Source organism: Erithacus rubecula (assembly GCF_903797595.1).
Source record: "Erithacus rubecula genome assembly, chromosome: 12".
In the NCBI taxonomy this organism is placed as follows: domain Eukaryota; kingdom Metazoa; phylum Chordata; class Aves; order Passeriformes; family Muscicapidae; genus Erithacus; species Erithacus rubecula.
This window is the reverse complement of record NC_136664.1, coordinates 16980396-17000234: the sequence shown is the minus strand read 5'-3', so window position 1 is coordinate 17000234 and position 19839 is coordinate 16980396. Positions and strand designations below refer to the sequence as shown.

Here is a 19839-nt window from a genome sequence, read left to right as displayed (position 1 = left end):
ATAGGAGTGTACCAAGTGTTATCAGAAGTATAGCTGAGAGCTGATCTATGTACAATTTTTCTAGATGACTTTTATTATCTTTGTAGAAACCAAGAGTAAATGTAGATCTGTGCAGCTACCTGCACCAGGACAGTACTGTGTGCAAATTTTTAATTTCCTGGCTCAGAGTAAGGATTGTCTGACCTTTCTGCTTGGTCTTAATGGCATGTGGAGAGTGAACCATGAGGAATGATCCTGATTCCTCTGTGTCTGTAATCCTCAAACAGAAAGAGAGAGCAAGGAGGAGGATGTGGCTTTGTGCCTGTGCTGAGGAAGGGCTGTCACACCTGAGGGTGAGGGAGGGAAGCATTTCTCTCTCTCCTGCATTTTGGTTCCTCCTGACTTGGCAGGAGCTGGATGTGGCCCTTATCTGAATCTCTCTCAGCTGGAGCTCACATTACTAAACCTCCTCACTGAAACAGCTCTCTAATGCTGGGCACAAAGAAACAAGTGCTGGTGAGTGACCCATAAAACAATAATTTTCCATTACCTGAGATGAAAAATGCATGTATTGCTGCAGTTCTAGTTTGCAAGTTCTTCTGTAAGAGTTATAGGCACATGGAAGGAGGTAATTTGGAAGTTATTTTACACTCAGTGCTCTGAATGTGGCTTAGAGCAAATGCTTTTTTGATGGCTTGCTCTGAATGTTTTTCACTTTTTGTAGGTGAATTTTATTATGACCACTGTTTTGCTGGATAGAGGGTGGATATAATTAATACATGACAAAGACACAGATTTAGATTTTTTTTTTTCTGTGAGAGACAAAACTTTCAATGTGATGGCATCAGATTAGTAACAAAACTCATGGTGGGCTGAAATATATTCCTTATATCATTATGGTTCCTTCTCAGTGGATGATGCCAGGCTCCCTGCCTAGTGTGTTTTATTTATAGAGGTACACGAGTTGTATGGATTCTCTCATAATCCAAATGGAGACAATTCCAAATGCTGGGAAAGGGGGTTCCTTAAGGCTGCTAAAAGTAGCTGGAGTACACTTCTCACTTTTAAGCTTTTTCAAGGATATTAAATCATGACTGTCAGCTTTAAAATAAGATTATCATAATGAAAAGTAATATGAAGTGACACTGTGTTCTACAATATAGGGATGGCAGAGGAAATACATTTTCAGCTGTGTCTGACTTATTTACATTTCACATGAACTTAAATAATGTCACTCCTACACATACCTGAAATATAGCTATGGGAAGAAGGCAAATTACAGCAAAGCCCTACTGCACTGGAAAGCACATGGAATTAGTGGAGCACAAGACCTTAGTCTGGCTGAAAAAAACCCAGCTTTTAAACACTGTTGTCTAGGATGTGGGCATTTGGTACAAAGCCAAGGCTCAAGGAGGTACAGCTGAGATGGATGGAAGAGTCAGCAGACCTAGAAAGCTGAAGATTCTCCTAATAGAATGTGGATATTTATTTGGAGAGGGAATAATTGTGGGGTTTTTCCCTACACATGTTTTCACTTTCAGTTGGAAGAGCACATGCTTTAAACAACAGAGTTTTTAATTTAGTGTGTGGCCCTCTGGTCCTGAAATCAGAACATAAATGAATAGGCCTAGGAGGAATGAAAACTTCACTCAACAGAAACCAGGTTTGAATCTTTTATTTTAATTTGCAGTCTTGCCTCCATTTAGACCTTATAATAGAGTCCAGCAGAATGAAAACAAGTAAGGGAGCAAGAGGGTATATACCAGCACCTTTCCAGTTACAGATATGTTTGTGGTGCTCAGGCTATTTCTTCTATCTGGTTGTTAATATCCAATTCATTCCCAATGGTACAAGGTGCTCTCAGAATATTATGTGTAGGGCTGATAAGAGCTGTCATAATAAAAAAAACAACACTGCTGAGATACTGAGTAAGTTCAAAGCAGGGTAGCTAAGGTCAGGAGAATATTACTTATAATGAAAGATTGATTGAACTAAATTTGTATAAACTGGATCAGAGGTGATTAAAGAAGGATATGAAATCACTGCACAAATATTTGAGAGGTATTAATAAAAGAGAGATATGGGGACTGTTTTTGTAATTACTCATGATACAATGACAGGGAAACACTTCAAGCTGGAGAGAAATGGGGAAACACTTTTGGTATAGGAAGGAATCTACTACTGTAAGGGGAAAGTAATGAGCTGCTAGGAACAGAACTCACTCGTGTTCAACAGAGCCTTCCTAAATAGTTCAGCTCCTAAATACTTTAGATCTAAACCCTCATGGGATTAGTGTAGAGAAAGTACTTGTTCAACATGGATTGAGCTGCTGCTTTCCAGCTCATTTTATTGACTGCTGCTGCTGCCATGGCTGTGCCAGTTCTGCAGGTTTGAAGTTAAGTAAACTCCTGGAATAATAAAAGGAGGCATGAACTGGGATGGGTGGGCATTGTTCTGCTTTAGCAAGGGGGGTGTAGAAACTCCTTTTCACAGGGTTGTAGTATCACAGAGTCAGGGTGCTTTGGGCTGGAAGGGACCTTAAAGCTCGTGTCATTGCACCCCTGCCATGGCAGGGACACCTTCCCTAGAAGAGGGCAGGTGTGTGCAGGAGCATCCAGGTCCATGGAGCCCAGAGAGCAGAGCAGCATTCCCAGGGCAGCACTGTGGATCCAGCAGCATTCCCAAGGCAGCACTGTTCCATCCCCAGGGCAGCACTGTGCTTCCAGCAGCATTCCCAGGGTAGCACTGTGGCATTCCCAGGGCAGCACTGTCCATCCCCAGGGCAGCACTGCTCCATCCCCAGGGCAGCACTGTCCATCCCCAGGGCAGCACTGTGGCATTCCCAAGGCAGCACTGTGGCATTCCCAGGGCAGCACTGTCCATCCCCAGGGCAGCACTGTGGCATTCCCAAGGCAGCACTGTGCATCCAGCAGCACACCCAAGGGTTCCTGGAGTGCATCCTGCTCACTGCTGTTAGCACAGTGCTGGAGCAGTCTGTACTCACACTGCTGGGACTCTTTCATGTCTTTGTGTACTAAACAGCCTGTGCAACCCGAGGAGATGTGTCAAGGTGTTTGTGCCGAGGTGTTTGATGGCCCTGAGAGTTGTCTTGGTGACAGCCCATTAGGAGAGGGCTGGGCTGACACAGAGCCAGAGCAGAGCTGAGCCAGTCCCACAGCTCTCCCTCATTAGCTACAAGGACAGAGTGCAGCTATTATGGATCAGGTGTTTAGGATGGGGCCCTTCAGTAGCACCAGGAGCAGTCCTTGCTCATTAATAAAATAAGTAAAAAATCATTGCAGAGATGTTTAAAAACAGTTCTGCTGGTCTGCAGCTGGTAGAGATGAGTGGCTTAAGATCAAGGCAGATTGGCATTTGGAAAAAAAGCTATGTCTGCTTCTTGAGTTTATCAAATAATAGCAGTAACAAAAAGCTGATACCACACGTATTTCTTGCATTTTGGAGCAATAGCTCTATCATTTTAGAAAGCTTGTGAGGTAGTTTGAACTTGACTGTTCCTCATGCTGAGTAGGAAAACGGGCAGCATATCTAAATAATGTGCTTTAAGGGACTGAATTAGAGAGAGGAATTTGAACTACACAGCTGGAGCTGGAAAGCACCTGAAAAAGAATCCAAGGCTACTTTCTGTAAAGTGTCTGGTGTAATCACAGCTATTAGATTGCTACAAATAAAATCCTAAGGAAACAAGGTCACAAATGCGGTGCCAAATGTTTATTTACTGAATTTTTTCTCAGCTGGTGGGAGAGTGATCCTTTCACCATGCCAGTGAAAGGGTCCCAGGGAAAAGGGAATGGCTGGTAAGGAGAGCTTAAAGCTTTGAACCCATTCTCTAAAACCCTGAGACAAGTCCACCTGAATTAAAAAGGCAACATTATAATAGGTGTTGTCCATTCCTGTCCTATAGGATAGACTTGTAGCAGAATGCACACAGAGAAAGGCACACAGTAAGAGACTTTCAGGGTCTATTTCAGGATGAAAACAGGAGCAGAAACTGCAAAAAATGTAGTAATATGGGCTGGAAGAGAAAATGCAATAAATCCTAGGTTAAAAAACCCAAATTAATAAAACCATATTCAACCTGGAACTCTCTGTGCAACAAAAAAGTGCCATCTTCCCCATACATTTTCTAAATATAAGTATTAGAATACACTGTTAGATTCTCTATTGAAAATACAAAAATGTCACAGAAATATAAAATGTAATATAGCATTTGATTCTTCAGCTAGTCATTGTTTTTCGTGTGTTTTATATCTTTAATTTGAAATATATCTAGATCTGAATGTAGTTCATACAACTCCTGTAATTAATAACTTTTATAGAAAGTTAGGAAGCCTTCTAGAGATTGAAGATATGTTTCCTGTCTTGATAGAAATGAAACCAGAAATTGGAATATTTGATGATAATTCTCATTAAGGAGATTTTGATAAAGGTAAATAAAATTAAAAACACTGCATCAGTATTCCTGTATCACATCATCAAAGTACTGCATTTTTTATAACTTTGAGTAAATGTACTTGTAATTTACTCATTTTTTTAAGAATTATGGCACAGGTTTTCCACAGATCTCCAAGTAAACCTTTTTTATGGACTGCTAAAACATCACTGAAATTGCTGTCCTTCAAGGGAATATAAAGAATGCCACTCATGGCTCTGAAGAAATTGGAAGATTGATTTTTCAGGAGTTTGGGTCCTAAATGACTGTTATGTTTAATAAGAATCTCCACCAAGATTCTAGCACGGAAGAAAGATCAAAGCAATTACTTAGATCTTGCAAAATGAAGTAGGGAAAGTTCCAAAGTATCAAAGTATGCAAGCTGAAATAGCAGGAAGTCTTCAATAAAGCGTGTGAGATGAATGGGATGCTTGAGAAAGGCTTCTCAGGGCCAGGTTCCAATTTTGCATAGCTCTTGCTTGGTTTTGTTCCATGTGCTCAATTATTATTATGTGTAGTTTTATAGCATTATCACAAAGAGATCCTTGAAAAAATGGAGACAAAAGTGAAAGCCAGGTCCTTATTTCTGTTGCTTTTTTTTGCTTCTTTCTTTTCATGAGCTGCAGCCTCTGCCACTTTGCTTCCTTCCCCCTGGACTTTTTCAGAGTGAGACAGTGAATATTCTTCCAAATAGGTTTTTGAATGTAGTCCCCAGGGGTGCATTTTAACTGATTCAAGTTGTAAGGCAGATTGTGCAAATTGCTCAGTGTGTGCAGTCAGGACCACTGCAAAAGTAAATCCCCTTCTGCAGCTGCTTTATTTGCTCTTGAGCAGTGGGACACCAATGGCTGCTCAGAAAAAGCAACTCAGCCAAAAAAAAAAACCAAAAAAAAAGAAAGTACTCCAATATTTGGAGGTTTCATCCTTAGAGGGAATAGTTTGCTTCTTGACTTCTGTACCTTCCAAGCTGTTTCCTGATCCTTGCAGCTTGAGGGAGAGGATCTGTAGGGAGATTCTGGGGGATGCATGTTCAGTGGTTGTACCACATGTCTGTGAATATTTTAATAGCAGCAAGCTTTGGGAATTATTTCAGGCTACAAGGAGACAAAGCCTTGACTTAGACATTATGGAGGGAAGGAACCTCGAGTGAGAATGCATTGAGGGCCATTGGCCCCAAAAAGGATCAGATTTTCCCTTCCCATTCTTGGCAGATGGTTGACTGATAAATTCTTAAAAACTTGCAGGAATGGGAACACTGAAATCCTACAGGCAGCCTTCTGTCAGTAGTCCCCTAATGTTTGACTGAAATGTCTCTTGGTGCAGCTGAAACCCATTTGGGGGTTATATTTTAGGCTTGTTATTTCTTCTCTTATCCCCAGTGGAAAAGGAGAGTAGTTCTCAGTAATTTTTACTTCTTTGCCTGTAAAGGTTTTCCTTATGCTTCCCTGACTGTATAAATCAGTATTTTTCAAAGCTGGACACATTCTTCCAGCTGCAGCCTTACCTGTGTGAGTGCACTGGAAAGATTATTCCACAGTTCTTCCACAACACACACTAACTAATATACCAGGAAATGCTGGAGTACTTTTATCAGCACGTTGTTGTCTCACATTCAGCTCATTTTGACTCCACATTCTTTTCTGTCTTGTGAGTCATCTGCTCTATTGTAATTGGGAAGTTAATTGTTTCCCTCACACAAAATGCTTTTTACTTGCCAAATTGAGTTGCATCCTGCTATTTTAGACTCTCCAAATTGTGAAAATTGTTTTGAACTCTAATCCTGTTCTTCCTGTACTTGCAATGGCTCCCAATTTTATGTCATCTGAAAGGCTTGATAAGTTTTCCCTGCCTTCTGGCTTTCAGGAAATTTTGAATTATTCTAGAAGCAGAACAATCTCCATGAACCATGTCATCCATCTCTCCATCTGACAGTAAGCCATTGATAACTGTTCTGAATACAATCTTCCAACAAGCATCTACCTGCCTTACATTAGTTTATGGTAATTCTCTTACTTTTGAACTACTCCTGTTTGGCACATCTCCTTCTCATCCATCACTGCATGCTGAAAGTGATTATGATTTTATTCTCCATTTGTTTCTGGGTTGAACTGAAGCAGAGCAGGTTGAATGCTCAGTGAGTTAATGTTCTGTGTGCTGGGTGTGTGTTGGTATTTGGTGAGCCCAGGCTGTGTTCTAAAAATAAACAGATGGTTTCCTGCAAGCCCAGCCTGAGGACTGGTGAATAAAGCAAAAGAACAAGTAAATATCCTTAGAATTCTCTATGCAGAACCCTCTTAGCTTGTATTTGTCTTGATTATGATAGATGAGGATGGAGCATTTTGGTGTTCATAAATTTGGCTCCTAGGAAATTTCAACCCTTCCCTGTTGCTGACCTCAATTCTGTAGATTCTGAATGTGGTGGTACCAATCAGCCTCTGCAATTTGGATAGATTTGGTTCTTAAAAACCTTCACTTCCTCTTATAGTAATTTAAACAGTAAACTGCTTTTTAGCCTTTTATTGTGTTTGAAATTGAAACTTTGACTCAGCTTCTGGCAAGTGGCTTATGGTCTGTGACAGTGGATATGTATAAAACTACTGAAATAACAGCTCGTGTACCTTTATACAGAAAAAGAAACCCCCACATTTTTATGTCTTAAAAAACAAAATTTTAATTTTTATTTTGGCACTTCTAAAGGTATTTAATCTGCCTGATCTATTTCAAATCATAGGCAAGGGCTAAACTGTTCAATACATCAAGAGACGAATTAAAATACCTGTCTAGGAAAAAAACATCAATTTAGTGAAATAATTGACTTTTCTCAGTGGAAACTGCAGAATACAAAATATGGCACCTCATACAACTCATCTGTAGACTAGAGTTAACTACGTAAATTAGGTTAAAAAACCCAAACAAACATAGAAACTCTGCCTTAAAAAAAAAAAAAAAAAAAAAAAAAAAGGAGATAAAGTAGCATGCTTAATGCAAGACCTATTGAAATAAGGGTTCATTGATATTTGGATCTGCTATATTAGTGAAAAAAATGAATGTGGACCAAATTCTGATAGCCTAGATTTGCATTAGAATGCTCTTTATGAGTCATTTCACTTATAACAAAAGACTTATTTGCAGAATACATCATTATTATTCATCAATAGTAACCTAGTCAGTCCAAGCCAGCCACAACTGTCAGATGCTTCCAGAATTAAGCATCATTTACTTTCCTTACCCAGGCTGCCATAGAGGAAATGACCCTACTCTTTCACTGACTGTATTTTGTACCTATCAAATCTGATAAATGGGGTTTATTGTTCTCCTGCTTTCACTCAGAAAAACTAACACAAGCATTTTCTTTGGTGTGTGGCAGGATAATGTGGGTTCCCTCCTGAGCCACTTTCACCTGCTGTGCCATTGGCCTTGAGGCTCCAAACCCCACTTACTGTGGGATTTTTATTCCCTGTGCTGGAATAAAAACTCATTAATTGAGTTTCCCTGTCCCTCTGGATATGTTATTGTGTCACCTGCTGCAGGTGACCCATCCTTGGCAGAGGGTTTTCCTGCAGAATTATTAAATATGTGAGGCAACAACCAAAAAATATTTTGTGCAGAAGAATTACAAGAGTGTGGGTTACAAGCCTGCTCTCATGTTATATTTGATGGTTCAAGGAGGAAGTGTATTGCTTTATTATAAATACTTTACACCCCCTTGCTCTTAGTGAGGTCCTCAGTCATAAAAAGGTCTGATCAGGTTCTTAGTATTATATTGTTAAATTTTAATGGATATTTAATAAATATTAGCATTTTATTTATAATTTTTAAATTTTAGAATTTCATAAAAGGCATCCCTATTAATGCAAAAAGAGTGTTTCTTTATTCTACTTGAATAGGTAATCTCAGCATTTCAGCCAGAGTGTAATTTCTAAAAAGCTTGATTAGTAGAACCTGTGCCAGACAAAAGAATAAGAGATGGATTAAATGGAATATCCACAGCTATTCCAATCCCAACAAAGAAAGCAAAACTAAAACAAAGATTTGTCGAGTTACTGTCAATGTCTGCAAGGAAACATTATTGTTTTTTAATGGAATTAAAAAAATTAATTATAACAACAACAACAACAACAAAGCCATATTTCAATTGAATATTTTGAGTTGTTTTCCCTAGGTTTAGTGGGGCTTCTTTAGTCCCTTATGGTCTTATAAATATGGTGGACTTTACTGAACTGCAGTGAGCACCATATAAATTTAGTATTGCACTTCCAATGAATATTGTGAATATAATAGCACATTACAGGTGGAAAAATTTTGGAAAGAATAAATGATTTGATTATTTCTTCTACTACATGTCCATGAAATCTACAGTGGATCTGGCCCCAGAATTAACTGAACTGTCCATTGTTGATATTTATATATATATCACTGACATTTATATTTTGGTATACAGCAGACCATTGAACTTCTGCAAGTTTAAAAGCTTCTAAGCTGATAAAATAGGTGATGGCAGTTTTCTGAGGTCATTGTCTTTCTCCTGTTCAAGTTTAGACACTCAGTTTAAGACTTAAGAGAAAAACTGTAGCCTGCAATATACCAAAGAACAGATCACATAATCAAATAGATCAAATAATGTGTTGAAATTATTTTAATCTGAACAGATGTGATTAACAGCTAACAGAATCAGCTTTCAATGTGGTTGTCTTCTCTTTGGGAATTCTGTGGGGAAAAAGTGGATTTCTGTGGGAGGTAGGGCAGAAACCAATAGGTTTGTCAGGGATAAAATGTAAAATATGTATCACAGCTATGATTAATTCTTGGGTTTTGAACCACATTTTCAGTGCACTTCTAATTAAATCAAGGTAGGCGACCTCTAATATAATTTTTTCAAAATTTCAAATTCTTCTTCATCCTTTGTATTAAGAGGCAACCCAACTGGACCTTTGACATTTTTTGTATGCCAATATTTGCATATATCCATAAAAACAGCTGCAAACTGAATTTGTGTCTGTACCTGACTGTTTTCCCCCCCCCACATTATTGTAGCTATAATTAAAACAGCTCTTCCCAACATGGACAGAGAAGCCAAAGAAGAATATTTTGTGGTCATCCAAGCAAAGGACATGGGAGGACATATGGGTGGACTCTCTGGAACCACAACAGTGACAATTACACTCAGTGATGTGAATGACAATCCTCCAAAGTTTGCACAGAGTAAGTGCCATTATATGTGTGTGTGCTCCAATATCAGAAACTGTTATTGTGTTGTTGATTTTTGTTTTTAAATTAAGTGGGGGGGTTTTTTTTGTTTGGTTTTTTGGTTTTTTTAAATTTTTTATTATATATTATATATATATATATATATTTTTTTTTAATCTTCATGTTGCCTGGATTTTTAATGTAATTTGAAACATGTAGTTTCTGCCTGATTAAGAGCTTAGGAAAGAGGGAATTATGTCCACAACAGTGTATGCAGATCTCTGCCTTCCTTGTTACCCCTCTTACACCCACCCAAAAGGGCCGGGAGACTTCTGAAAACAAATTTATTTCCTCCCAGTGCAGTTGCTTCTGTGCTTTGCTGCTTCCATCTCATGCAGACAAGTGACACCACCAAAAAAGACAAATACAAACAGATAAAAGGAATGAAGTCTTGACTAATTAGGCAATACTGAGCAAAACAAAGAAGATAAGTCTGAATCTAGATTATTGTTGATCTTTAATTCAAAATCCATATTTTCTACTGTGGTTCCAATGGATATCTTGCTGAGCTAGGTTAAAATGATTTGGCATCCTGCTGAGATTCTCTGCAAGCTCTATAGTCTATTTCCAAGATGAAGACAAAAAGAAAAAAGGAGGAAGAAGAGCATAATGACTGGATTGATTTTATTTGGAGCAGGTGCAACCCAATACACTATTAGAAACTTAGCATTTTATCCTGCTTGTTCTGGAAAATTAAAGTTAAAAGTTTTTTGAAACTGTATCTAGACTTTGCATCATTTTTGTTTTCTTAGAACTACATTTTTCTGACAAGGTGCCCAGGGACCCAGCATGAAGTTAATGTTTTTTCCCATGTATGGATGAGTTGAACTCTACTTTTGCCCTCTTCAGAGGACACAGAGTAAAATGGGTTTGTTCTAGTGCTCAGCGTATGATAAAAAAATCATATTAGAGGCCTGTAGAAAATGTATATAGAGATGGAGAGAGAGAGAGAAATCTCATCCAAATAAGCAGAGGTAAAGCTTATTTTCAAAATACATATTTTATTACCTCATCCTAGTGGTTTTTAACAGATAAGTGCTCTGCTTAATAAAAGGTTTTCTCTCATAAAGCAGGAAATGCATAAATTTTTTACTTTGTGTTCCGTTGCATTGCCTTTCCCTGTGTTAGTGTTTTCCTACAATTTCCCTAACAATGCAATTCCACAGCTGAACTCTATCACCAGCATGCAGAGGGATGTCTCTTTTATACCTGCACTGTCCTGTGGCTCCAGCTCAGGGAGCTCAGAGCTGCCTCTGCCAGCTTACCTGGCATTTCTGCTGTACAGCACTGGCATTATTGCACTTACCTGACATTTCTGCTGCACCAGCACTGGCATTATTGCACTTACCTGCCATTTCTGCTGTACAGCACTGGCATTATTGCACTTACCTGGCATTTCTACTGTGCCAGCACTGGCATTATTACACTTACCTGGCATTTCTACTGCGCCAGCACTGGCATTATTGCACTTACCTGCCATTTCTGCTGCACAGCACTGGCATTATTGCACTTACCTGGCATTTCTGCTGTACCAGCACTGCCTCAGAAAGCCTCTGGCTGCCAAAATGGCAGAAATCTGACCTGAACAGCAGCAGCACAACTGGTCCAAACTCGGGGCAGGTGGAGCTGCCCTTTCCCAGTGCCTTTGGGCACAGGGACACCCTGACTGGGGGCATCAGCAAGACTGCATTGCTATCCCTGGAATGCCTTTGCTCCTGGATGAGTTTTCCTGCAGCAAGGAGGAAGGTGCTGTATCTGAACCCTGCAGGGTTCAAGCTTTCCTCTAGAAATAAGCACTGACCATTTTGGTAATTCTTTAGGAAAAAAACCTGGTACATGTAGTACCCTCACTGGGGTATTTATTATGTATTTCTTGCTTTAATGATGAGCCATAGTAACATTAGAGCTGGGTGCTATTACAAATGCTGCCTTTTCAAAATGCTGCATTCTGAGCTGACTGCCCAGCACCACAGATTAGCCATGACTCTGCCCTTGGACAAGAGCTGAGCGAGGTCTGAATTTATTTATTTTTAATTTTTTTTGCACTGTTGAAGCACAGTTTGCATTTGCCTGGAAAGGAAAATAAGAAAGGATCAAACTTACAATAAGCCTAGCCAGAATGAAATCGAAATTCATAAGATGTAATACATGCTGCTTGCACAATAAATGGTAATGAGCTCAGGAAACAGGGTGTTTTATCAGGTTATTGTTTCCAGGCAGGACAGAAATGTATATTTATGGTTTGATTTCAGAGTGTTAGCCTCCTGGGTTTTAGAAATGAAAAAGATGAACTTTCACTACTTCTGTGATCTCTCTGAAATAATTTTAGAGGCGTTTTATAAGTCACCAAAGTTTTTAACCCGGCAGTTTACCACAGAATTGTAATGAGAAGAGCTGTGCACTCCTGTGGAAACCCAGGGCTTGCAAAGGTGCCCAGTGTGAATATTTTGGTCAGCTCAGCACTACGACACAAATCATAATTCTGGAGAGGAATGTGTGTGCATCATAATTTTTAATTTTTTTCTTAATGCTTTGTAAACTATTTTAATAAATCTGAGGGCGAAGTTTCAACTTAACAATGCAATCAGCTGTGCCTGGAGATTCAAACCACAAAGTGTGGACAGCAGTGTAAATGATGAAGGCATAATTTAGCCTCCCAAGGCACTTCATTGCTTTGGCTGCTCATTGTTTTTGAGCCATTATGGATATTCTGAGGAACCTTGATGATCTCCAAATTATCTCTAATAATTTAGCCTAGGAACATCAAAACCAAGTCACTTTGGGACTTCATTGTGTAGCTAATACAAGTATTTGTGAATTCCTCACAGTTTCCTTCCTATTTTCAGCTGTTGCTACTGCCATCAGCTACAACAGGTAAAGCAACAGCTCTGAACATTGTTTTTGGAAAACTATTTGCACTTAGATAGTTTTAAACGCAGGATTCTGGCCTTGTTGTTCCCTGTCCTCCCTGTTCTTCTGAGACAGTTTTAATGGTGTCTTCTATTATTTTTGAATTCTTTTTGTCTATTTTAACTCCTGAGCAGCATTTCATTTGATTAGATCATGTATTATCTTTAACTTCAATGAGTGTCAATTAAAAGCAGTAGAAATATAGGGACTCTAGAAAGAATTTTGAGTATAAAAGATGTGTCTTCTGGTTTTTAGACTACTGCTAGGAACAGGGAGGTACAAAAGAAAATGGATATTTTAGGTTTTGCCTTAATAAAATTTCTACCTGAAATAATATGTCTAAATAGATTTTTTGATGCTTTTTAGCCTAAAAGGTTTGAAGCAGGTATAACAAAAAATGTTGACAATTTGAATAGCAATTTCTAATGGATTTTAATCTAACTGTACAACAAATAGCAAACACAGTAATGATTGCTGTGAAAAGTTGTTATTTCCAGTAAAAAAAATATAAAAATATTTAGGAGTTTTGTTGAATGTTTCCTGATTATTTTCTTACCACAAAAGAGAGGTGGATGGGTTTAAACCAACAAAAATCAAATTACATTTTAAAAAGTAGTAAATATTTGAAGTTATGTAGTAAATATTTGAAGCTATGTAACTGTTTACACAATAGGTTTTTTAAATATTGGACCAATTTTTTTGTGGAATAAGAGCCAAAATTTCTTGGTTGAATTGTAACTCCTTGTCAATAAAATATCTGTATAAAAAGGTGAGTTCTGCAGTGTTGAAAGGAGTTCAATATTTGTGTTTGCCAACACAAAACATCCCTGCAAGGAAGAAGCAGGAAACTGCTGGAATGGAAGGGACACTCACCTCCAGTAAAGTGAATATTCTTGTGTGCTCTGCTGCTTTCAGTCAATAACTTGTGTAAATGGGGTTGGATCAGTTGCACATCTCAGGAGTTGGCACTGGGGACATGGGAACATTGAAGAGCACACAGGGGGCACTGGGACCAGCTGTAATGTTTAGTCTTTTCCTCTTGTTTGTAAGGTCTGTATCACTTCTCAGTAATGGAAGATGTTGCTCTTGGTGAACCAATAGGAAGGGTGAAAGCAAACGACCTGGATATTGGAGAAAATGCTAAATCATCCTATGATATTATTGAAGGAGATGGAATGGATATATTTGAGATTACCACAGATGCCCAAACTCAGGACGGCATTATTAGAGTGAGAAAGGTAAATCATATCTCTGTTAAAAACATAAAAGTTCATTGTGCATACAGCTGGCAGCCAGACTTTGCTCTGTGAGATGCTGGATTTCCAAGGACTCTTTCATCCATGGATGAGGTGTCAAGCCCCTGCAGTGATTAAAAGGGGTGTATTGGCCATGTTCCTGAATTTTCATTGAGGTGACATCCATGGGTGCTGGAAATGTGTTAATCTTATCCAGGCTCCCATGCTGGTCACATCATGCAGGTTTTGTTTCCTTGGTTCCAAAGGAGAAGAATAGATTAGATTCCACTTTGGTGGTGGTTTAAACTTCTGTAAAATCTTGGCTGAGTATTCATCAAATAACTTCTCTCAATTATTTGATTTCCTGTTCAGAGAAAAATAAATCACAGTGCATTAATTAAATCACCTGATATGTGAGAGCTTAGTCCTCTGCCTTTTCTCACGTTGAACTGTCTTCACTCAATGAACAAGGATTTCAGTGAATTTTATTAAAGAGATCAGTGGTTTCACATGAAAAGTGCCAGATCTGGACCCTAAAGAAAACTGTTTTACCTTTTCTATGCTTGTACAGTCTTGATATGTGCTAGGTGAGGTATTTCCATGTACACCACAAAAACACCACCCAGTTATGTACAGAAATATGGGGACAGGCAGCATAGAACAAAACTCCTCTAGCAGAGCCAGGGAAACATTAATTGCAGATTTAGTCATCATTATTTTCCAGGGAAGGAGAAAAGCTGTTCCTCATGTTGTGTTCTGAAAAAGGATGTGAATATAATTTATAGCAGTGGAAATGGGTTATAACTGCATAGCACAGATCACCCTAAATGAATCTTTCTTTGTAGAAAACAAAAGTAAACAAAACCCAGATCATGATATTCCAGTGAGAAAAGGTGAATACAATGAGCACAGGTAATTAATATTCCACTTGTACCGGTCATTCAAGAGGTCAAGCAGATTGCCTGTCAAAACTTTGTATTTTCTCTTTCTCAGTGTCAGCACTGTAGCTTTATAATAAACTGATGTATATTTATCTAAATTTACATTTGTCTTTCTAAAGAGAAAATTATGATATACATCCCAGCCCTTCCTTGCTGTTATTTATTGTAGGCAGTGGCCTCTCCTGTAAGCTGAGGCAATTAGCCTTTTGCCCCAGTTCCCTTGGCTTTATTTCATAACTGAATCTGAACCATAATGTTGTTTCATATTTTCATTTTGACAGCAATAATAATTTTGGTTCTACTCCACTAGATGATGTATGGAGGGTACTGCTCACCAACAGATTTTCTTCAGCATAAAATCATGGGCTTTAGACAATGCTGAGTAAATTTTCAATATGATATTCTGATTAGGCATGACTAAGTGTATTGGGGTGCTGTCATTTCTGTAAAGCATATGAAAAGCAATTGAAAAAGTGCTACAGGAACCATGATTGGCAAATTGTGAATGTGCTGATTTATAAACCCCCATTCATAATTTCAAAAGCTTACTAATTCAAGAGCTGCAAAAGAAGCAAGATTTTCTTGTGTTTACTAGAATTTGTGAGAAAGAGCAAATCCCATTAGAGCTTGATTCATACCTGAAAAAAATCAACAGAATTTGAAAATATACATTCTGAAGGCTTTGACAGACTTCCTGAAGATTCCTGTTTGTGCTCTTGCTGGTATTTGCATTGCAGATTCATAGTGTCTATGTCCTCTTCTTTTCATCCCTGAGACATTATAATGCAAATCTTAATATCTTTCCAATGCTTGGCAATTTGCATCTTTGAAATTTGAATCGTTGTGAGACACAAGAGAATTATATAGTGAATATACTGATGTGCTTCAAGACACAAACTTGAATCTCCCATAATGAAAAAGTCTAACACTCAAAAGTGTCACAGATTTGGGGTTTATTTGGTATTTCAGTCTCTTAAATCCACTGAGTTTTCATCTTTTATGAGTTAATATGGGACTGTAAAACAGTAAAAACAGTGATGACATGGCAGGTATATCGATAGAATAAAGTAATTTGTTTTGTGATTCTGTCTGTGGGAAAAAAAAGAAAAAAGGAGAAAAGGTACAGAAGTAGAAATTGCTACAATTTTAAGAAATTCCTGAGAGATGTCTACCTAATTTACTCCTATAAACTGAAATGCAGAACTACTTATAGTGCAAGAATATTGAAGTGTTTTCTTATATTATTAGCTCCACCTTTTACCTCTCCTGTCCAACAAATAATAATTTCTAGTTCCTTGCATTTCTCACATTGTTGTGGAAGTAATAAAATATTTATTCTTTGTAGAGGCAGTTTAATTTTTTTTCTGATCTCCAGCCAGTAAAGCACTGATGAGGTGCATTATTGGTATGCAACTCATATCATCTCCAACAAATTTGCAGTATTTGTCTGATATGTAATTGTAATGGTATAATACATGAGAGAGAATATTTCAGTAAATTTCTTGTGAAAAACAAGGAAGCAGTGCTGTTTTCTCTGAAGCTGGGAAATAGATTTCAGTATGTGCCTAGAAAATCTGGATATTAGGTTTCTGGGAGAGAAAACTCATTCCGTGTGCTTAAAAATGCACATGACTGCCATCCATCAGCATTAGGATCACCTAAAACATTCATCTTTGTCCCTCTCTACAGCCACTGGACTTTGAGAGCAAGAAGTCCTACACTCTGAAGGTGGAGGCAGCCAACATCCACATCGACCCTCGCTTCCTCGGCGGGGGCCCCTTCAAGGACACGGCCACCGTGAAGATCCTGGTGGAGGATGCTGACGAGCCCCCCGTCTTCTCCTCCCCCACTTACCTCCTGGAAGTGCATGAAAATGCTGCTCTCAACTCTGTGCTGGGCCAGGTGACAGCCCATGACCCCGATGTCTCTTCCAGCCCTATCAGGTAGGGCTGCTTTGAGGTGTTCTTTGGGAATAGTGCCGCAGATCCCGAGTGCATTGCCCTGCTCACTGGGTGGCTGTTTCCGTGCTGCTCTGTTTCTGTGGAAATGCCTGGGTAGGATTTCGTTTATGATGTTAGATTTATCAGTTCAGATAATTTTCAAAGTCCCCAAAATGCTCCTTGCCATAGGAGCAGTCTTATGAAACAGAGGAATGCAGTGAAAATAAGAAATGTGAGTGGTTCTTATGAGAAATGAGGCTGGATGGGGTTGAATCATCAGAATGTATCTCTGCAATGAATTTAAATAATCCAGTAATGTCTGCACTAACAATACTGAGCTTGTGCCATGCAGTTGTAAGATTGTCAAAACATATTTTGTATTCCTTTGTCTAAACCCATCCCTGGTTTACAGATACAAAGTCAGAGATGATTATGCTCATACGACTTTTGCATCTTCGGTTTATAGTATTTTCCCTGTTGGATCTAATTTGAGCAAAATCTTTTCTTTCAGTTTGATCAGATCAGTGGGTTTTATCTAATTTGATGAGCACACATGTTCCCCTCCCCCTTGGTGAGTGTTCCAAAGCACATTCTACTCTGTCTAGTACTGCCTGCTAAAAGCATTAGGAAAACCAACACCAAAATGTGAAATTCATAGCAAAAGTATATGTGGAGAGAGTCTATTTAATAGTAATCATCACTGTGCATTGCTGCCTCAGGGAATTTAAGCCAGGCAAGTAGTCTGCAACATCAGGAGGATGATGTTAGCTGTTATAATCCATCATTTTCTATCACTATCATTTTCTAATCATTGTCACTTCCATCAGGTTTGTTGCAGAGCTGGACTTTAAACCTTTAAGTAAAGGTCCAACACGATGCATAAAAAAGTAAAATATTTACCTAATTTCCACTTTTTCATCATTTTGTAAATCAAGAGACCTTCAAACTTTTAAAAACAAAAAAAAATTGTGTTTGTAAACTGAATTAGAATGTTATTGCTCATCAGGTCATATAAAACCACTTATAATACATGAGACAGAATGGCCAAAATTCATTACATTTAAACAAAAAGGTAATCTATTAGTATGATTTATATATTTTCTTTAAATAATAGATACAGGACTTTATAAGACTTACTATTTTGTGAAATATTGGCTTAATAGCTAATCAAGGAATATACAGAGCTCAATTTTCTATGCAGCTTTTTTACTCTTGTTTGCTTACCTGAATAGGTTGTATTTATCTGGGAGAGCTCTAGAAAGCTCAAATTCCTATTTTTGGCCTTTTTTTTCCATAAAAAATATTTTAACGACAGAAAAAAATTCACGTTAGTAATTCTACTATTAAAAGAGGAAAAATACCAGTTGGAGACAAGTAAGGAGTGGAAATGCAATTCCTTTCTTTACAGTTTGGAACAAAATAGGAACCTGACAGGTTCTAACAGAAATATATTCAAACCCTGGTTTTATTGATTGGAATGTACTTTTCAGCTATTTCTTCTGTTATTGTATCATGCATATGATGCAGATTTTATGCATAGTTTCCATGATACCATTTGAAAAATATTAAACTTTAGTTAAAAATCAGAAAAATTACAACAAACTGTTCTAAAACTGATGGACAGTTTTAATGTCAGTGTTGCCTGGCCTTTTTTAAATGCTGGGTTTTTTTCCCTTCAAAACAGAATTTTAGCAGGCAATAATGAATTGTATTTCAAGGAAATTACATTTTTTCAATAGATATCTGTTCTATCAATATTTTGCTTAGGCAGAGCTTCTGTGTACATTTGTTATAAAACCCCAGGCAGCACAAACAAAATATGAATCACCTTCCATGCTCCCAATATCACGTCTGCTTTGCATTAGTCTGATACACAAAGGCTCCACACATTCAGAGCATTGCAGTGCCACAAATGAAATAAAACTTGGATATCTCTGAGCAAGGGAAGAGTCTGATAATTGAATCAAAGGATAAGATGTTAAAGGATTTAGAAAAAAATATTATAAAATACAGCCTGGAAAGAAGCTTGTGGTCTTAGTGGAAGGTGTCCCTGCCCAAGGCAGGGGTTGGAATGAGATCTTGAGGGTCCTTTCCAATCCAGGCTATTCTGTGATTTTCTTTTGCTCTTTTTTTTTTTTTTTTTTTTTAAGGAAAAAAAAGTTTATCCTCATTTCTAATCAGTTCACCAGTAGTTAGTTTTTAATGCTTACTTAGAAAAGATGAAGCATTGTCTGAACTTTTTTCTCACTTGCTCTAAAGGCACAAAGCCTCCTTTAGGTTTACAGGCAGGTGCACAGATGGATTTTGGGGGCTGTCCTGTGCAGAGCCAGGAGTTGAAATTCCATGATCTCTGTGGGTCAGGATATTCTGTGATTCTATGATATTTTTTTTCTAATCTATCAGCTGTAAAATAAGAAGCACAAGCTCTTTTTGATCCTTAGCTGCCATTGTGAAGGTGTGCTGCTTAAGAGCCGCCTGTTTTTAAGGTTGAGGGTGAAAAGGCTTTACAGAGTTGGGTAGAAGTGGTCTGTGGTTTGTTGTGTTCCAGCCCAGTATTTCCAGGATAGTGTGTCAGGGTCACATCTGGATGCTTGCCTGTGCTTTGGGAAGGGCACCCAGTGAGCCCAGCTCAGCTGTGAGGCTTTGCCATGGCTGGCTGGGCAGGGTGGCACCTCCAGCCTGGGAAATCATCCCCTGCTGGCACAGCACAGCTGAGCAGGGCTCACTGCATGCTCCTGGTGCTACTTTGTAACCATGCTCTCTTTATCTGCAGTGAATTATCTGGGATAAAGCATGATCCAGGCATATAGCAAAAAGCACGAGTAATAATGTTTTTTCCTATACTGCAACTGCCCTCCTATAAATCACTGCCCTTCAGTGGCTTTCTCTGTGGAGAGCTAAGATTCACTGGAGTACGTTTTCCCCACTCCTTTCAGCAGAGATTTCATCTTTGGCAGCAGTTGATCATTTTCTTAATTCACAACAGGCCTTAAAACCCCAGATCCAATATTTTGTGCCTCCCCAATGGTGCAGTTGCTTATCTGTCACTAAGTACCCTGTCCAATCTGCCTGGCATTAGTAAAAATGGAGATTTACCACTCCTGGGTGTTAGTGCTGGGACTCAAATTTTAGCA

General features: G+C 38.4%; 1 protein-coding gene across 1 annotated transcript in view; it reads left to right on the top strand.

Annotated features, from left to right (window-relative positions):
* CDH8 (cadherin 8) overlaps positions 1-19839 on the top strand; it is a 147639-nt gene that overhangs the window by 74344 nt on the left and 53456 nt on the right. Inside the window, exons 6-8 of the mRNA XM_079316086.1 lie at positions 9467-9634; positions 13640-13827; positions 16455-16708. Of these exons, the coding sequence (XP_079172212.1) occupies positions 9467-9634; positions 13640-13827; positions 16455-16708 (610 nt within the window). The remainder of the gene's footprint in view (positions 1-9466; positions 9635-13639; positions 13828-16454; positions 16709-19839) is intronic.